Source organism: Halictus rubicundus, chromosome 10, assembly GCF_050948215.1.
Source record: "Halictus rubicundus isolate RS-2024b chromosome 10, iyHalRubi1_principal, whole genome shotgun sequence".
NCBI classification, from domain to species: domain Eukaryota; kingdom Metazoa; phylum Arthropoda; class Insecta; order Hymenoptera; family Halictidae; genus Halictus; species Halictus rubicundus.
Genome location: NC_135158.1, coordinates 15769013 through 15787590, shown reverse-complemented (window position 1 = coordinate 15787590; position 18578 = coordinate 15769013). Strand labels below are relative to the sequence as shown.

Here is an 18578-nt window from a genome sequence, read left to right as displayed (position 1 = left end):
TCGTTTACACAGCTTGCTTTATTGGTCGAACAATGGGTATACAGACATCTTTAGATATAGAACCGTTCCTGCGAAGTTACTGCAACGTCGACGGGTCGATCGGCACGGGATTGGTACCGACATCGTTTAGATCGAGGGTGAACCCGTACACTCTCGTCACGTTCGTCGCCGGATAGTGGATCTTGTCGACGTGTCGCAACGTGTCGCCCATGACGGTTTCCGAGATCTCGCGAACGTACGCAGTTCCGTTGGACGTGCGACCCGATTGGACGATCCTCGTCCCACCATTGTCCGACACAATAAGGTTGTTGCCGCTAACGATGTTAACGCCGCCGGTCGTTTTTATCGTGCCCCTAGCTGCAACAAATTCGAGTCCGGTTAGCGAAATACCGATTCGATGCTCGGCGCCGGAAAAGTTCGGCCGAGATCGACGAGAGACGAGTCTCGCGGAACGAGCGTGGTCGCGTCATCGCGCGTACGTGATACGTAAACGTATGGGCGCGCGACGCCAGAAACACTCCAGATGGTGAAAGGAGCAACGCGATTTTCCGCTCGAAAAGATGGAAAATCTGAGAAACTGGAAAACTGAAAAACGATCCTGATCGCGTACCTATCCCTTCGTTCAAGTTATCCGTCAATCGTCGGACTTGAGCCACCTCGGCCCCCACCGTGTCCGATATGCGTTGATTCAGTTGATGCACGTTCTCCTGAATGTTTCTGTTCAACAAACCGAGATTCCTGGTCAGGTCGTTCGCCCAGGTCTCACCCAAAACATACTGGCCGTCCGCGCCGCTGCAACAATCGGAACAATCGTATAGCGTCTGATCGAGAATCGTGGCGGAGAAGCCGCGCGTTTATCTAGGCGTAACTAACCTGCGCAAAAATGCCACGCCGACGAGTATCGCCACGCCGATTTCCAACCTCATTCTGCGTTCTCTCGCGCGATATCGGCTTCGCCTTTCTTCCGCCGCTTTTCTCTCGCCTAATGTCCGTCGAATTAGTTTCTCTCGATTCGTCGGACCCCGAAGAAGCTGATTACAGGACTCGTGCTCGCTCGATCTACCACGGAATTCGTAATTGCGCCGCTTAAGTACGCTCCGTACAATCGGATATCCTTGTTCGAATCGATTACGCGAGCAACGACGAGAGCGCGCGCCTTTCAAACGCTCCGCTTTGCTTCGCTTTGCTCCGCTACGATCGGCCGTGCGCGTACTTGCGATAAACGAAAGGCACGTTCTCCGAACGCGCGAATCGTACGATAGTTGTGCGCCGCGCTGAACCTAGGAAACAAATTTCGCGTTTCGGACCGCGACGCTTCCCGACAAGGCGTCTCTCGTCGCAGCGTCCTGGCATCGTCGAACAGCTCGGTCGCGGTCGATAAGAGGTCGCCGAGGTTATCGGAGAGATGCTCCGAGCACGAGGGGAAAAGAACGTTTCTCCGTTCTATCGGATGGGAAGGTGCGGCGTTTTGTGGTACGTTTCGGTTGACCCACGCCCCACGCAGCTCCCAAAACTGGTTTCGAGCTCAGACTATGCGGCGGCCGAAACTGTACTCGCGTAGAACGCAAACAGAACGGTTCGGGCTGCGACTCGCGACGCATCGACCCCCCACGCGTCGCGCTCTGCCACGCCACGAGGATCCTACGGTAAATGCGGTTGTTCGTCCATCTTCCCGTCCTTGAACCCTCTTTATCCTCCCGTTCCTCTCCGACCGCGTCTCGAATCCCTTCCAGCCCCCCACGCCCTCGCCCTCGGATTCGGATTCGGATTCGGCCGTACCCGTCTTCGGTTATTTCTTGTTTATTCTCCGCGGGCGCTGGTCCCGTCACCTTCTCTCCTGGTCCCGCTACTCCCACTACTCCCGCCACACACAGGATCCTCCTCGTTCGCGTATCCACGGACCGATACTCGAACGCTTCCCGATTCTTCGACCGTGTATCCTCACTTTCGGCCCCGCGGAGCAGGTAGCCGAGAAGCAAACGGATCGGAAACGCGTAATCGTTCCTGCCCCGCGCCCTCGTTTCTTTTATCCTCGTCGTTTTCTCCGTCTCGGGGGGCAATTTGGACAAAATCGGATTCAAAATCAAGGAACTTTCGATAGGAATGAGGTATAGCGATGAAATTCTTTTTAAATGAAAGCTGAAAAATAGAGAGATTGTGTTAAACGGGCAGAAATTCAAGAAAATTTTAGTTTTTCCAATACCACGCGCGGAAAAAATTTTTTTTTAACATGCCACACATAATTTCCCATAGATCTTTTCGCGCTGATTTCAAATCTGGTCTCAAAATTTGTCTACGACCTCAGGATTTTGCGAAAAATAGATTTTTCTGACAAAAACTAATGAAGTCATTTTTTCGTTGAAATGATTGGATGGTTATAATCTCCCTATTTTTCCCGTATTCTACAAAGTTTCAGCTTTAACCCCTTAGCTTACAATGACGTCTCAGAGGCGTCGTAAGTCTATCGGGCCAAACATGAATATTGCTAAATTTTTGTATCAAAATGAAAACGTTATTATTAATGTATTATTCAATTTGCAACAATAAATCTTTTTTTTTTGTTTGATAATCAATTAATCGTAGGAAGTTTGCGATTCGTACAGTTTCGAACGCTCAGTCAAGCTGTGTATTTTTCTGCGCGCGACCGACCTTGGTGTCGCTTTTTGAAATTAAATCCTAAGGCAAGGGGTTAATTTAAAATAAAATTTCATCGCTCTACCTCATTTCTATCGAAAGTTCTTCGATTTTGAATCCGATTTCAAATTGCCCAGTGTGCGGCGTGCGAACAAATTAGGTCCGAACACGATCGAACTTTCTGTCGTGCAAGATTGTATTCTTGTTTGCCCGAGAGGACGAGCTGCAGGAACGAATTTTAAAGAAGCCGCGCGCACGATTACTGGCCATCTATGGAGGATCGAGGAAACCAGATGGATCGTAGGAAGGTCGACGCGTGCGTCGCGTCGCGTCGTGTCGCTTCCCGCACGTACGCTGGTACGCTCCAGTCACGATTCACGATGGAAAGAGTATCGCAGGCTACGGTAGGCTATGGCAGGCTGCGGCTATGGTTGTAGGGTAGGGTAGGGGATGGGACGGGGAAGGAGGGGGCGTCGACTCGGACGAGAAATACTCGACGACGGTGGTTCAGTGGTTTCGCGGCAGTCGGTCGAACTGTTCGAAGGCAGAACCCGCGTGGCGTTTGCTGTTTCTCCTTGATCGGGGTACTCGATCGAGCACAACAGAAGACCGTTTTCATGATTTTTTCCTCGATAATCTCTCGCGTACTCTGCCCGATCGGGGCGCGAGTTTAACGCTCGAACGATCCTCGGGCAAACGCGTCGATTGTGCACCGTGCTCCAAACCGTTGGCGAGTTACATGGGAATCGAAGATCGTGGACGGCACACCGAGATTTCTGTTCGTCGGTCCAGAGTACGTAGAACCACGGGTCAAGCAACCCGAGCTATGCACGAGAAAAAGGAAAAGACCGGCTGGGTGAAATCGGAGGATGCGTGATCGGTTCTCTCCGCATCGGACGCTGTAAGTACGATTCGCCTGGAAATTTAACGAGCGTTTTACGAGCGGGGATCCATGGATCGTTTGTCGCGGGAGACGATCTGTCGCGACCGTCCCGTTCGATCGGTCGTGTTCAGTGTTGTCGTGCGTCCGTCGCGTACCCGTGCAAGATACCCGCGATATCTTCCCGACTCGTTTTTTCTCCGTTGAACGCGGCGCGATCGTTTCACGTGCTCGTACGCTCCTTTGTAAGAAGCGAGCCAATAGAGGATCGAATTTTTCTCGCGAGTACGGAGCCGAGCCGAGCGATAAATCTCTGGGCACCGAACGCGAGCTGGTTTCGGTGAAATCCGACTCGGGGTCCTCGGCAATAGGCCCTTCGAACACGAACAACCGTTTATCTCGTTTCTCGGATAACCGAAACACGTTCGACGAACCGGACCAGTTCGCTTCGACCAAACAAACAAACCCGCTCGCGCTCCGAGCTTCGAGCTTCGAGCTTAGAGAAATCGGTATTCGACGAGGACAGGGAGAGAGAGAGAGAGAGATAGAGAGGACGGCCAGAAAAAAGGAGGAATACGGCGCAGAGGGGAAAAAGGACAGGTATTTTACGGGTAGAATCGACGGTTGTCTCGTCACGCGTTCCCCTTGAAACGCCCGTAAATCGTTTCTTCCAGTCACGTACGCGTCGCGTTCAAGCTGCGAACGATGTTTTGTTCTGGCTCCGGTGTCCACCGGTATCCTTGGATAATTCGAGCGGCTACAGGGTACGAGCGTGTTTCGATTTACGACGGGGAAAAATCGATGTCCGTTGGATCGCGGTGAACCGATCCACGCAGAGCCGGCGCGAAGCGGCGCAACGAGTTTCAACGATCCGTATAAGGAGCTGATCTGCCGCCGCGCCGGTTCTCTCTTCTGCCGGTCGGTCGGGGTCCGCTGGAAGAACCTCTCTCGGGGCTGGTTCCAACGGACGCAACGACGGCGACGACCTAGAAAACGCGCGTCGTTCGTCTCTCCGGATCTTCGCGACGAACCACGCGCAAATTCGCGAACGAGCTCTCGCCGATCCTCGCTCCTCGCCCCCTGCTCGCGCGACGCGTAAAAGTCATACTTTCTCTCGCCCGCGGCAAGGCAGCCTCGACTTTACCTCACCTTGCTTGCCATGCGTCGAGCGTCGAGCGTCGCGTGCGTCGTGTATCGCGACGTCGACGAAAACCGACTCACGGGAGATTCCGTCTTCGAGAAGACTGGGCGACGCCACTCCGCTTCTCCGCTTATCGGCTACGTCGATCGTTGTTGTCTCATCGCCCGATGCGGAGATGCTACGCGACGCTCCGCGCCGCCGAGCATCGCGAATCTCGGCCTCGGTTTCGCTTTCGAGCTCGCCGCGGCGGCGGCGGCGGCGTACCGGCTCGTCGCGTCCGTCGACGCTCGGCCGAGATTCGTCGTTTAAACGACCGTAATTTATTGCCGGCTATTATACCGGTCGGACCGAGTCGTTGCCGCTCGTCGACTAACGGCCGTAACGAGCCACGGAAAACTTGGCCAACGATTCGTTTGCCCCCCTCCCAGGCCGGGTTCGCCGTTCCGCGCGAGGCAAAATGTACACAGCTTTCGCCGTAAACTTGTGACGAGCGTAGGTCGAGCAGCGATAGATGACCCTGTTATCGGTGACGAGCGTGACGGGGACCACCTGTTTCGTCTCCGCTGATCTCGCGTTGTTCTTCCCCGTCGCTTTTCCAACGAACCGGCTGCAGCCGCGGCTCCACTCGATTCGACTCGACTCGACTCGACTCGACGAAGCGGTATCGACTCTCGTGTCGCGCCGAGGAGAGCCGCGTCCGCGTGACCATGTTTGGCGACCCGCTCCCATAAAATTTCTCGCAGGCCGTTCGCGCGCTCCGCCACGCGCGGCTACACTTTATTCGTGCTTCGTCGTACGTACGTTACTTTGCAATCTATTCGCCTACCGACGCGGGATAAATCGCCGCGTAGCAGTTGTCGCGAGAAAACTGCCCGCCACAACCGCGAACGCTATCTCGGTCACGACGCTTCTATCCGTGGACCGAGAAAACGAGTTGGTCGGGGGACTCGCGAGGTGCACGCGCGAAGAGAACGCCGACAGAGGAGGAAGAGAGAACCAGAGAGAAACAGAGAGAGACCGCGGGCCACACCCTGCGAGAGGATCCGCTGGAAAAACCGTGCCGGTGCCCGGCGCGAAGCTGGACAGTTACGGGTACGGGGAATTGGTGATTTAGGCGAGAATGGAAATTGGCACCCTTCCGACGACGTCGTTCGTTTCGCGTTATGCTCCGTACGCGGACGGATAAGACGAAGAAAAACGATCTAATCTCGCGCTACCTCTTATCTCTGGTAATCAAAAGCCGACTGGAAAGAGTCTCGCGCGATACGAACACGTTCGTCGGCCAAGCTAACGGTACTCCTCCTCTCGTCGACTCCTCCGCGAACTTCTGCGCCGCGCCGCGCCGCCTCGTTCTTCTCGGCTCCTCGACTCCTCGGACAAAGCTTCGTGGAACCATCGGGTCGCTTCGACGACAGCTTCAGGGAACGATCGTGTCGAGTTACCTTCCGTACTTATTTCTCCTCGAGATTAGGTGCGCGACACCCACGCCTTCCCAGTCCGTTCCAGATCGATCGATCACGGCATATCTTCTTCGCCGGTTGATCGGACGCGATTAACGACGACGAACCGTTCCGTTTATTTTTCGACGCGCGGTTATCTGTGGCTCGATAGGCGTACAGTAATGTGTACAGGCCGAGAACGAACCGTACCTGTACCCGTACCTACGTACGATATAATAGATGCGAACGGTTGTTACCGCGTTCTAACGGAGAGTCGGCTACTCGATGCATAGATCGCGCACGGTCTCCGCGGATCCAATACGGTAAACCGTCTTCCGCCTGGCCTCGATCGTCGCGGATGTCCCCGTAACGTCTCCTCGATCGAATCGACCGAACCGAAACTCTCGAGGATCGCTCGCTTTCCTTCTTTCTACCTGTACGCACCTATCTTCGCGATTACACGCGCCGTTTACGATTAGGATCGATTAGGATCGACGGCCTCGGTTCTCGATATTTCTACGCGAAGGAGAACCGCGCCCCTTAAGAGACAGTTTCGGGACCACCGTGGCGTCCGTGTATTATCGTACCCTCGACCGAGGGATTTTTAAAAAGTTTACCCTCTCGAGACCACCTCGACGCGGACCGGAATATTTTACGTGGGACGACGGAACGCGGCCAAACGATCTCGGCCCATTCCGAACAGCGAACGCTGCCGGCCGAACGAGAATTACCGAACGGCAAACGGCAAAACGCGTTGATTTTCCAGCGTATCGCGAACCGACGCGAAAGAACGTCTCTCCGCCGCAGACTCGGAACGGGACGGGACGGAAATACGCGTACGTAACGCAACCACGTGGGTCCGATGGCCATATCTCGAGTCTCCCGTCTCTCGTTCCTCGTCCTTTGTCCCGCAATCGTCTATTCATAGAGAGGAGAAAGCGCGAGCTGTCACGGTGACGGCCGCTCAGAGAGGATGCGCGAAAAATGGAAGACAGAAGACGTTCTGCCCCGCTCCGCTCTTTTCCATGTCGAGAAGGATCGACGATCGAGGCCACCCACTGATCGATTTTCTCCACGGTTGTTCGTTTCAGGTGCTACGCGGACGCGTCGTTTCGAGATGGATTCGAGACGAGGCTCGACGCTGCTGGCGATGCTGGGAACGCTGGTCGCGGTCCTGAGCGCCGCCGATGACTTTCGACGCATCTCCTACGATGGTAAGCGAGACGCGCGAGCAAACCGAGGCTTTCGATGCCCGCGACTCGCCTACTTGCTTGCTGCTCGTCCTTTCGGAGCGACCGAAGTCGCCCCTCGATCGAGACGTGGGAGGCGAGTCGCGGACGCGTGGCCGATGCGCGAGCAGTCTCGCCGTGGTGCGCGATCAAAAAGTTGCCGGGGCGAGAGCCGCTTGCTATGGTTTTGGCCTTTGGGCGTACGACGAGCGGACGCGCGGAAGACGCGTAGAGAGTAGAGCGTAGGCGGCGAGCATGGCACGCGTCGGCACGCGTTCGTATCCTCGGCGAGTCGCGCGACACGCACACTTCGATTTCTCTGTTTCGCGTCTGTTCTCCCGCTGCCTCTGCTCCGTGCCTTATGCTTTACGCTTTTTTACGATTTTACGCTTTACGCGATCGCGCTTGCGTTTCCTTTGTCTCTCGTGTCGCATCCTACCGCGCGGATTCGTTTTTCCTTTCTCCGGCGAGGTTGCGAGCGCGAAGAGCGTAATCTCTCTCGACCTCGAACGTCGTCCTACGTCGCCGTGGAAAGCTGTGCGAATCGGTGCCAGTACCCAGACGTTTAAGGTTCTTCAAACCCGTTGTTCCGCGGTTCGTGGTTCGCGCGGATCTTTCCGGTTTTCAACGAGAATCGGCTCCTCTTCCGAAACAAGATCCGAGCGACCGTTTTTTAGTCGATTCTACTCGAGACCGCGATCCGTTTACGTTCGCGGGCGTGTCTCGGTGCGTCGGCCGAAGCAGATCGGGGGGGTTCCGCGTTGCGTTCGAGCCGATGCTATTTCGAGGAGCAGAGCTGTCCGAAAGCCGTTCGAACTCGGAATCGATTGGTCTGGCGTTGCGTGTGTCGATGATGGACGCATCGCTCGCAGCGTTCGCAAAGGCCGATTACAATCGCGAATCGATCGAAAGGGGAACGCCGTGCCGCGTCGCGTCGCGTCGCGTTTCGAACCAGGATCGAATTCCAGCACGTTCTCAGAGAGCGCGTTTTATTTGATTTCTAACGTGTCGACGTTGACGTGACGCGACATCGAGTTTAGCTGATCGCGCGTCGTTATCCATTTCCGCTACCGAAAAAGAAAGCAAGCGTAAACCGCGAAATCGCGAATAGGCTTCGGAATAGGTGGAACGACGAGACATTGCGAACGGTAAGAACAGAACGGGGAACCGCAGCACGGAAAGGAGAAAAAGTATCGTGGAAAAGGAGAGAAGGGAGAGAGGAGGGGACCGGTCGGACGGGGAAGGGATCTCGGAGAAAAAGAAAAGGCGGAGAGTGAAGGGAGGATACCCGAGAGGCCTTCGAGATCAGGTTATGCTAACTGGGGCCCGTTCGTCCCACACGTATCTACTTATAAGCGTGTGTACGTGGTTGCACAGACGTCGATGTCGCGAAAGTATAGGTTTGCGGTGTGTTCGCGTGTCTCGCTCCTGCTCGCTCCAGCTCGCGCTCTTGTTCGCATTCGCGTCCGCGCCCGCGCCCGCGCACGCACCATCGACGAACGAGAGTACCTGAATACGTGGAAACGCGAGAGGTACGAGCAACGATGCAGGTATCTCGGCGGAATCGTTTCTCCGCGTCGGCAAACCGGCTGAAAACCAACAAGACCAACGCGACGCGACGGTCCGAGGAAAAACCGAAGAGACTTCGAACGTTCGGAAACGGGGAGGAAACGAGTCCACGACCTCTCCGTTGCTCGCGCCAGTTTCTCCGACGCGGAGTCGTTTCTCTGCCGCGTCGGCCAATGGCGGACGAAAAACTGGAAAATTCTCTGCCCGAGAAGAAGTCGTCGTCGAACGCGACACAAAGGGGGGAGGAGGAGGGCACACGTCGACCGTACGGATCGTCGCATCGCGCGATCCTTGAACGTCGTCAAACTAGTTTGTCCGGAAGGGAAAAAACATTTCGCGGAACAAGGATGCGATCGCGATCCCGGCCGAGACCGCGACCGCGAGCATCGACGAGGTTCAGCGAACGCGATAGCAGTCGGATCCCGATGGACGACGAATCGTCGCGAAACTTATGTTCGAAACGTATGTTTCAGATTTGGTGGACACCGCGCTGTTCCAGGAAGAGGGAGTCACCGCGTACTCTCAGCTGCTGTTCGACGTGGCCAGACAGCAGGTTGTCGTCGGAGCACGGTAAGCGCGTCCGATCCGCCCAGCGATTCGAACGCTCGAACCCGTTTCCGGGTTCGGAGAAAAAATCGCGAATCGCCGGCGTACCACGTCGGGGTAAACCGAACGTTGGATGTTGGCGATACGCCAAACAGGAGTCGGGGGAGCGAGAATCCCGCGTTTCTCAGCCGACGAGACGCGTTCTCGGGATCGTCGACCGATTCGGCGACCCTCGTTGGCGGTGGACCTTTCGAAATTTACGGTCAAAGATCTGTACGAATCGCGAACGACGAAAGGAAAACCGATGAAAAGACTCGTCCGGAAAGGAACGCGCGGAAATTTGAAAAATCGGTCCGGTTTCTTCGGTCGAGATTCGCGTTCGGCGAAATACATGCTCAGCGACCGCTCGGTAAAATCCTGCTTGGTTCCAAGAGCCGCGATTCGCTCGGACAGAAATAAAATTCGGTCGAGTGCCTCCAGTCGTTTCCCTTCGAGAGCAGAGGCGGTCGGTTATTCGGAGCGAAAAACAGAGAAAGGAGAGGCGAACGTCGGAGAACGTCGAGACGGCGCCAAAGTGTCCTGTTCACGAGTACGCAATCGTTCTTGTTCTCGGATAATCGCGCGCGCGCGAGCGCGAACGCGACCGCGATCGCGGGCTTCGCGAGCCGACAGGTAAACGAGTGGGCCGTTTTTACGTCGCTGATATCGGCCCAGCTGCCAACGAACCGACCGTTTCTTGTTAACCGAACCATGGAAATTGAACGAAACCAGAAGGAAAATCGTGGCGCCGCGCCGAGTCTAGTCGCCTCCGTGTGTCCGTGTCTGTCGTATCACACCGACGACGCGACGGTACCGCTGACAGTATCGCCGCCGACACCCTTTACATTCCTACTTTGCCTGCGGTGCTCGACAACCGTGACGTCACCAAATTAGAGCTTATCGAGACCGAACAGCGACAGGTATCGAAAAGAACCAGAGTCGCTCGCGCCAAGCAGTTATATTTATCGCTTTCTACGCGACGCGACGCGACGCGACGCGACCTACCCGTTCTATTTTTTACGTTTCACGCGGTAGGTAAAATACTCTCGTCGAGGAGGGCCGACGCGTCGCGTCGCGACGTTGCGCGTTGGTTGGATCGAAAGACGCTCGCGAATCGTCGGACGATGGCGTGGCGTGGTCGCGCGAGGGAGCCCGACAGGAAGCAATCTGTTTCAATGAGACGATTCGAACGTCGCGATGTCCCGAACGCGTTTCGCACCGCAGGGTTCCGTTCGAACGGTCACGAAACGGTCGTGGGACGCGAGAAAGAAATTTCGTTTCGACTTTTGCCGAGACAATGATTGATTCTAGTCGCTTTAGGGGGTCGTCGGGAATGGAGAGCGGAGAGCGGAGCGTGCAGGCGCCGTTTACGCTTCGCTGCGAGAGGTCGCCTTCGGCTAGAACGCCGCGCCGCGCTGGAATCGACCTACGCGCTTCGTCTTTCGAACGGTTTGCTATTCGGTACTTGGCATGTACATCGTCGTTCGTTGTTTTCAGAGATAAGCTGTACCGATTGACCCTGACGTCGTTGACGCCGCTGGAGCACGCCGAGTGGCCCGCCCCGGAAGACAAGATCAACATGTGCCAGAACAAGGGGCAGACCGTCGAGGACTGTCACAACTACGTCAAGGTGCTCCTCAGCAACGGGAAGAGCTTGTTCACATGCGGCACTTACGCGTTCAGCCCGTGGTGCACCTGGAGAGAGGTGAGTTGTTGTTCGTACCCGAAAAGTCGAGAGGAGGTCGACGATCAAGAATAATATGTTACGCCCGTGTCGTAGATCGAGAACATCACCAGCGTGACCAGCGAGATGTCGGGCGTGGCGATGTGCCCGTACTCGCCGCACGCGAACGTGACCGCTCTCCTCGCCAGAGGACCCACCGGAGGGCTGTTCACCGGCGCGCCGACCGACTTTTCCGGCGCCGATCCGGCGATTTGCAGAACGCTCGCGTCGCCGAATCTTCGCACCCACCAATACGACTCCAGGTACGAAACGGACGAGAATCCGATCATCCCTTTCCCCGATACGATCATCCGGCATCTATGCGGTACCTCTGCGCAGGTGGTTGAACGATCCGCAGTTCGTCGGCAGTTTCGAGACCGAGGACCACGTCTACTTCCTGTTCCGCGAGTCCGCCGTCGAATACATCAACTGCGGCAAGGTATCTAACGCGATCCGAGTCGATCCCATTCTCTCGAGACACTGTCCCTTCGTTGCGCGTTCGTTGGCAGCCGACGAGTCTCTTGTCGTTTTCGCAGAAAATCTACTCCAGGATCGCGAGAGTCTGTAAAAACGACCGGGGCGGACAGATCATGATGAGAGAAGTGTGGACGACGTTCAGCAAAGCGCGGTTAAACTGTTCGCTTCCCGGCGAGTTTCCGTTCTACTACGACGAGATCCAAGGCGCGGTCTATCATCCGGAAGAGGGCATCGTTTACGCGACCTTCACCACGCCCGTGTAAGTAACCTGTTCGCGAACACGGTTCAACGAATCTGAAACGGTTTGCGATTTTTCATGTCTGCGCTCGAATCCGAGAGGATAGCGCCCAAGCGAGGCGCGAGGCAGGTAGGCAGATAGCGCAGGATGGTAGGGTAAGCGACCAAATTACTGCGGGGGTACCAATTACTCTGCCTGTATTAATTGTACTTACTTTTAAAGCATAATGAACATACAATACAGGCTCAGATAGAAAAGCTGAAAAAACCAGCTTTTACTATTTCTTTTGCGATTCCGACCAATTCAAATTTTTTTCAAAAATTTTGTACACCTCGTCTAATAAACTAATCCTTCTAACGTCTCAATAACATTCAAGTCATTTGATCTAATTTTAAAAAAGTTATGTTGTTTCAAATAGTGTGGACTCAGTTTTGCTCTCCTTACTGTATATGTTACATATCTCTTTTTTAATATCCATTATGCTTACCCCCCACAGCAACTTGGTCCCTAACCCCTAGCCGTTTCCGCAATAGAAATGTTTCGAGACGAAACGAATCGGGGATGTTCGGAGGGTGGTTCACCTAAACGTAATCTCTGCTCCGCTAAACTCTGCGTTGTCGCGTATTTTTAGCAACGGCATCGCCGGCTCGGCGATCTGCGCGTTCAACATGTCTGCGATCACCGACAGTTTCGAGGGACCGTTCAAGCACCAGGAGAACTCGGGCGCGGCCTGGCAGAAAGGACCGGTCCCCCATCGGTCGCGGCAACGGTGCGGAATTTCCGCCGACGTGGCGCCTCACCAGATCGTCGACAGCCAGAGGTATCAGTTGATGGACGACGCTGTTCAGCCGACGACCCCCGAGCCGCTCCGCGTCGCGACCCTCGAGAGGTTCACGCATATCGCGCTCGACCAAACTCCGACGAAGCTGCACCGCGGCGTCACCGTGCTCTACGTCGCCACGGAGGCCGGCCTGATCAAGAAGATCTCGGTCCTGCCCAGGACTCGGGAGACCTGCGTTCTTGAGGTATGGGGACCGTTGCCGTCCACTCCGTTGACCCTGCAATTTCTCAAGGACACGCAGAGCCTGTACGTCGGCACGGAGATCGGACTGTCGAGGTAGGTACGCCCGCGCCCTTGTATCTTCTCTACGCCGCCACTCGCGAGAATATCATTTACATATTATGTAGTTTCTTTAGACCCTACAAGGTCTGTAAGTAACATTTTCTCGTATTCTTTGAAATAATCAAGATATTCAAGTGGACGGAGCTCGTGGGACGCACTGGATAAATATGTACACGTGTATTTCTAAAACTTCGACTAGCTATCATTTCCAATATTTTTCCTTTTCTACCGACAGACTCAGTTTACCGTCCGGAACCGACCAGGCTTTTATCTTTGGCTTATGTTTCTCGTTTGTTTGGCAGACTACCCGCGGTCCAGTGTCATCGGCACCGCAGTCGCCAGGCCTGCTTGAACGCCCAGGAGCCGTACTGCGGCTGGAACGAGCTGACGATGAAATGCGCCCCGGCGCCCAGGCAGAACCATTTGGCGAACCATTGGCACCAGGAGGTGACCAAGTGTCCGGTCCTGACGGATCCCGTGGACGGCGGGTGGAGCGCCTGGAGCTCTTGGTCCGTCTGCCAGCACGGTCACGGGCATCCTCACGCTCACTCGCACCTGCACTCGCACTCCTACTCGGATCACGCGGAGGTAGGCTTTCTCGGAGCGGTTCTCGCCGCGGTCCGGTTCCGCGAGGAATAACGCGCTCGTCGAACATTGTTTTCAGGTGACGGACAGCTGTCAGTGCCAGATCAGAGAGTGCAACAATCCGCTGCCGCAGCACGGCGGAGCCGGTTGCACCGGCGCCAGGGTACGCGTCACCAATTGCACCGTGCACGGCGGCTGGACGGCCTGGTCGGCTTGGTCCGCGTGCTCCCAGACCTGTGGTTTGGCCATGAGAACGCGTCGACGATCCTGCACGAACCCGGCCCCCGCTTTCGGCGGCAGAGTCTGCGTCGGTCACGATCACGACGACATCGTCTGCATAGATCTTCCGCCTTGCCCGGCGCCAACCAAAGTCGCGACGCCGCCCCCCCAGTCCGGTCAGTGGTCCTCGTGGGGTCCCTGGAACTCGTGTTCTCGACCTTGCAACACCGGTAAGTCGATCAACAACCTACCGTCTCGATCGGTTTCGATTGTTCTCTGTTTTCTCGCAGGCATACGAGTACGCAGGAGAACGTGCGAGAACACCTCGCTGCGGAAATCCGGCGGCGTCGAGTGCAACGGATGCGACGTTCAGGTAAGCAACGACGTCCGACTCGAGACGCGAACACGCTCGTTGAACGGTACGCTTCGCGCGCGCAGGTCGAGGAGTGCAACAGCCATCGGTGCGTCGAGACCAAGAGGTATTCCGGGTGGACACCGTGGCTCGCGGCGAACGCCACCGCTCTGCAGACCGGCGGCAATCTTGGATACGCCGAGAAACGTTTCCGGTTCAGCTGTCGAGCGCAAACCGACGACCCGTCGAGCGTCAGGGTACAGCTCGCCAAAGAGGAGGAGCGTTACTGCAAGAACGACGGTTCCTGCACGAGAGGCAGCCTAGGCCAGAGCGGATACGGGGATCTCGCGACGGAGACCGGATGGAGCGAGTGGTCCTCTTGGCGGGCCTGCGATCGTCCTTGCGGCGGAGGTTCGCAGCGCAGGGTAAGAGCGTGTTTGTCGTATCGGCTGGTTCAGCCGAAAAGAATCGTCGTCGAATTACCAAGCCAAACCGTAATCGATCGTCTTGTCGCAGGTGAGGCAATGCGAATCGCCGCCGTGCGAGGGAGGATCGTCGCTTCAGACGAAAGCGTGCAACACGCATCCCTGTCGATCGACGACGTTGAACGGCGGCGGCAGCGGTAGCGGCGCGACAGCCGTCGTCGCGGAAAGTCAGTGGTCCTCGTGGACCGAGTGGTCCGAGTGGTCCGAGTGTTCGACCTCGTGCGGCTCGGGCGTTCGGACCAGAACCAGAGAATGCCTCGGTCCGGAGGACTGCGAGGGACCGCGCCTGGTCCGCGAAGCCTGCGAGACGCCGAGCTGCGAGTCCCTGTACGGTTGGGACACTTGGTCGAGATGGACCCCGTGCGACGAGGATCGCCAACAGCATCGAAAGCGTTTGTGCGTCGAACACGCGGACGGGGCTTGTCAGGGACCGGCCAGAGAGACGCGCGACTGTTTACCGGATTGCATGGGCAACGGTGGGACATCCTCGAAAACGACCACGTCCTCTTTGTTTGTTTCCGCATCACTCTGATCGTTTATCTATGTTTCAGACGTGAACGCATTACGATCGAGCGTCGAACAGTCGGGCGTTACGATCGGCGTGGTGGTCGCGAGCTGCGCGGTCGGATTCCTGGTCGGTTTGGCGCTGACCGCGGTCCTCGGCTACTGCTATCTGAAACGACGCCAGCGGCCAGTCCCGGGCAGCCCGCACTACGCCGCCAAGCAGAATCCGTACGTGACGGTCCCCTTGAAAGAGGTGAGAGCTCGTCGCGAAACGTGACGCCAGTCCAGATCGATCGACGGACCGGTTTGCTTTTTGCTTCAGGTGAACGCCAAACGGCAGCCCAGCTTCTCCGGAAGCACGAACGGCAACGGAACTCTCCGGGGAAAGAACAACGCGAACGTGAACGGCCTCGGTAGCCCGAAACCGTATCCGAAGAGCCTCGACTACGAGTCCGCCACGCTGAAACGCAACAGCCACGGACAGCAGCACATCCGAGTCGACCTCGACCAGGATAAATACTATTGAAGCGTTACCGTCGCCGTTTCTCCGATTGGAACCGGTGATCGTGAGGACGACGGAACGCGCTGCGGACCAACCAGACCCAATTGGGTTGTTCGAATTCGAAAAAGAGTTTTCTCGACGCCGAGGAAATCGTTCGGGGAAGGGTTCGATCGGGTCGGGTCGGAACTCTAGACTAGAGAGACTGCCTACGCGTAGGAGGAGGGACGCGCGAGAACGTGGCGAAACGAAAGCTACGATTAACCTTTTTATTGTACAGACAAACGATTTCTATTCGAGTTTTCTATCGAACGAATCAGTGCCATCGCATGGACGAGTGCGCGAACGTAGTTGCACCCGAAATGAGCGTGTGTGCGTATGCATGTGCGTGAGCGTGTGCGTGGGTGTGTGCATGAGTATGCGGATGTGCGTTCGAAGCACATATTTTTTCATTGGCTCACATTGAGTCGCGGAAACGCGTCGAGAATACGCGCAGACGCCGGTCGAGAGAGTACCAATAAAGCAACGACCGTTCGTCCGGATAGGGCGATCCGTGTCAAAATGAAAACGAACGCGACATTCGTTACGCAACGACCTCCCGTTACGAGAACACGCGATCGTATCGAGCGTGATCGTCTCTTACAAATCACGGCCAAGTTGTTCGATCTTCTCGATCGCGTAATTCATCGAAGCTTCCGTCGGAGGAGGTTGACAGGTGACGACCATACGGAAGAAGTTTCCGTGATTTTTGTAGCTGAGCGGCGTGTAGCCAACCATCAGCGAGCCTTCGAGCATCATGCGTTCCTTGATCTTCGTCGTGATCCCGTACAATTTGTTCCACCATTCCTGCGTTTCCTGTTCACCGCGCATGCTCGGCGGCACGTACCTGGAACAAACGGCGAGAGAGACACGATCGAATTTCCGCGTTCGAAAGGGAAATCGCGCGAGAGCTTTCCTTCTTTCCTACCGACCAGAAGCAGACGTTGCAGCTCTCGTAGCTGGGCAGCACCAGCCGAAATCCCTCGCGATTCTTGATACGCTCGAAAAAGTATTCGGTCGCGCGCATCGCGTTGTCGACGGATTCGCGAAGTCCTCTGGTGCCTCGCGCTTTCCACATCAGCCACAGTTTGACCGCGTCTACCTGAGGACAGAGTAACAGGAGAAGAAGAGAAGACAGGACAAACCGATCTCGTTACAGGGAATTCCCGTTGTAAGTCGGTGCAAGCTTCGCTTTTGGTTGAAACTCATTCGAACATTCCCTGTACGGTTTCTACGTGCAAAACATTCTGTCAGAGAAACAGATTTTCTCAGCCTTCTTGTCGCTATCCGTCTCTGTCGTAGGTTTACGATACGTTATGTCTCTCGCCAGAACCGCGCAACTGACTTATAACGGGAGAAGACTGTACCAGAAGAAATCGCGTTACAGAAAGCGCGCGCGCGATGTTTTTACCTTTCTTCCGCATTGCAAGCTCTTGTCGCCCGTGTCCCAGGATACGTCGTAGTGCTTGTCCTGCTGGAAGAGGTACTTGGCGCCCGCGCAATTCGCCTCGTGCAATAAATTCTTACCCTTGATCAAAAACAGCGAACACTGGAACGGAGCGCCGAGCATCTTGTGCGGATTCCAAGCCACGGAATTCGAGCTGCGACCATAACAACAACAACAACGATAACCGAACGATCAATAGAGAAAGAAACCGAAACGGAATTGACCGCGCGGGACGGTCGCGAATCGATCGTATTACTACGTACAGCTCGATTCCCTTTAGTCGCGCTCGATACTTTTCCGATAGCAACAGCGTACCGCCTAGGCAGGCCTGAAACAAAAGACCGATTATAGGTACACCGTCAACAACCCGTGCATACGTGTGTATACGTACGTCGACGTGCAGCCACAGACCCTCCTCTCGACAGATCGCGGCAATTTCGGGTAGCGGATCGAGCGATCCGAGAACCGTCGTTCCGCAAGTGGCGTTCACGAAGAACGGCACGTTTCCCTGTTTCCTCGCCTCCGCGATGGCCGACTTCAACTCCTCGGGCAGCATACGTCCCAACCGATCGGTCTTCACTTTGCAGACCCGATCGGTTCCCAGTCCCAGCCAATGAGCTCCCTTCGAGATCGAGTAGTGGCCAGCCTCGCTTGTGAAGCAAACCAACGGCGGTAGACCCGTCAGACCTTTTGTCTTCACTTCCGGGAACATTTTGTATCGAGCGGCCACCATTCCGTACATGTTAGAGATGCTTCCACCGGGGCACAGAATGCCATCGCCATCCGGCAACGCAGGGTAGCCGACCAAGTTCAAAGACTTTTCGATCACCAGTCGTTCCATCAACGTAAACACCGGTGCCACCTCGTATGTGTACCTAAAGGATACAACAAGGCGCTTATCTCGTAACGCGAAGAGCATTATCGCGCGAGATAACGCGACTCGATCGGTCTCGCGTATTTTTATCGGCGTCTCGAGAATTCGCCTACTCACTGGCTTGTATTGAACACGTCCGTCAACCAAGAACCCGCCAGTCCGTACTCGTCGATGCCCGCGTACAGCTGATTGTGGAAATGCGGGCTGAACGTTCTCGCCGAGTATCTGATGGTCTCTCGCATCGCCGTCTCGATGTCCTCCTCGGAGGCCGGCTCCTCGGTCAAGTCGATCGACATCAGGTTCTGCGAAGAAAATGGAAACGAACGGGACACGATCAGACTCGGAGACCGGTTTTCTCTGGAAACCGAGATGACGCTTACCCTCAACTCCTCCGGTTGAACGAACCGCACCACGGGCTCGTTACCCGACTCGTCGAACACATTCTCCTCCCGCAGGATCTCGAGAAGCCGCTTCAGCAGCCCGAGCGTCGTTCCCTTGGTGGATGATCGTGATCCTTCCATCGCGTATCGTAAACT

The 18578-nt window shown here is 55.8% G+C and overlaps 3 protein-coding genes across 3 annotated transcripts; 1 reads left to right on the top strand and 2 right to left on the bottom strand.

Moving 5' to 3' along the window:
• Positions 1–1132, bottom strand: LOC143358353 (uncharacterized). Its single transcript, XM_076795427.1, has 3 exons — positions 874–1132; positions 611–792; positions 1–357 (listed from the first exon to the last, which is right to left on the bottom strand). The coding sequence occupies exons 1-3, from the start codon at positions 924–926 to the stop codon at positions 77–79; spliced, it is 516 nt and encodes a 171-aa protein (XP_076651542.1). The 5' UTR covers positions 927–1132; the 3' UTR covers positions 1–76.
• A 1981-nt stretch (positions 1133–3113) lies between these two features.
• On the top strand, positions 3114–15791 carry Sema5c (Semaphorin 5c). Its single transcript, XM_076795357.1, has 15 exons — positions 3114–3535; positions 7186–7308; positions 9366–9462; positions 10975–11182; positions 11258–11463; positions 11540–11639; positions 11737–11936; positions 12547–13032; positions 13341–13626; positions 13703–14072; positions 14133–14215; positions 14281–14619; positions 14711–15155; positions 15231–15436; positions 15506–15791. The coding sequence occupies exons 2-15, from the start codon at positions 7212–7214 to the stop codon at positions 15707–15709; spliced, it is 3327 nt and encodes a 1108-aa protein (XP_076651472.1). The 5' UTR covers positions 3114–3535; positions 7186–7211; the 3' UTR covers positions 15710–15791.
• Positions 15792–15937: 146 nt separating this feature from the next.
• LOC143358322 (cysteine sulfinic acid decarboxylase) lies at positions 15938–18571 on the bottom strand. Its single transcript, XM_076795379.1, has 7 exons — positions 18423–18571; positions 18160–18344; positions 17560–18043; positions 17432–17496; positions 17133–17322; positions 16654–16823; positions 15938–16568 (listed from the first exon to the last, which is right to left on the bottom strand). Exons 1-7 carry the CDS (start codon positions 18561–18563, stop codon positions 16322–16324), a joined length of 1482 nt encoding a protein of 493 aa, XP_076651494.1. The 5' UTR covers positions 18564–18571; the 3' UTR covers positions 15938–16321.
• Positions 18572–18578: the final 7 nt, after the last annotated feature.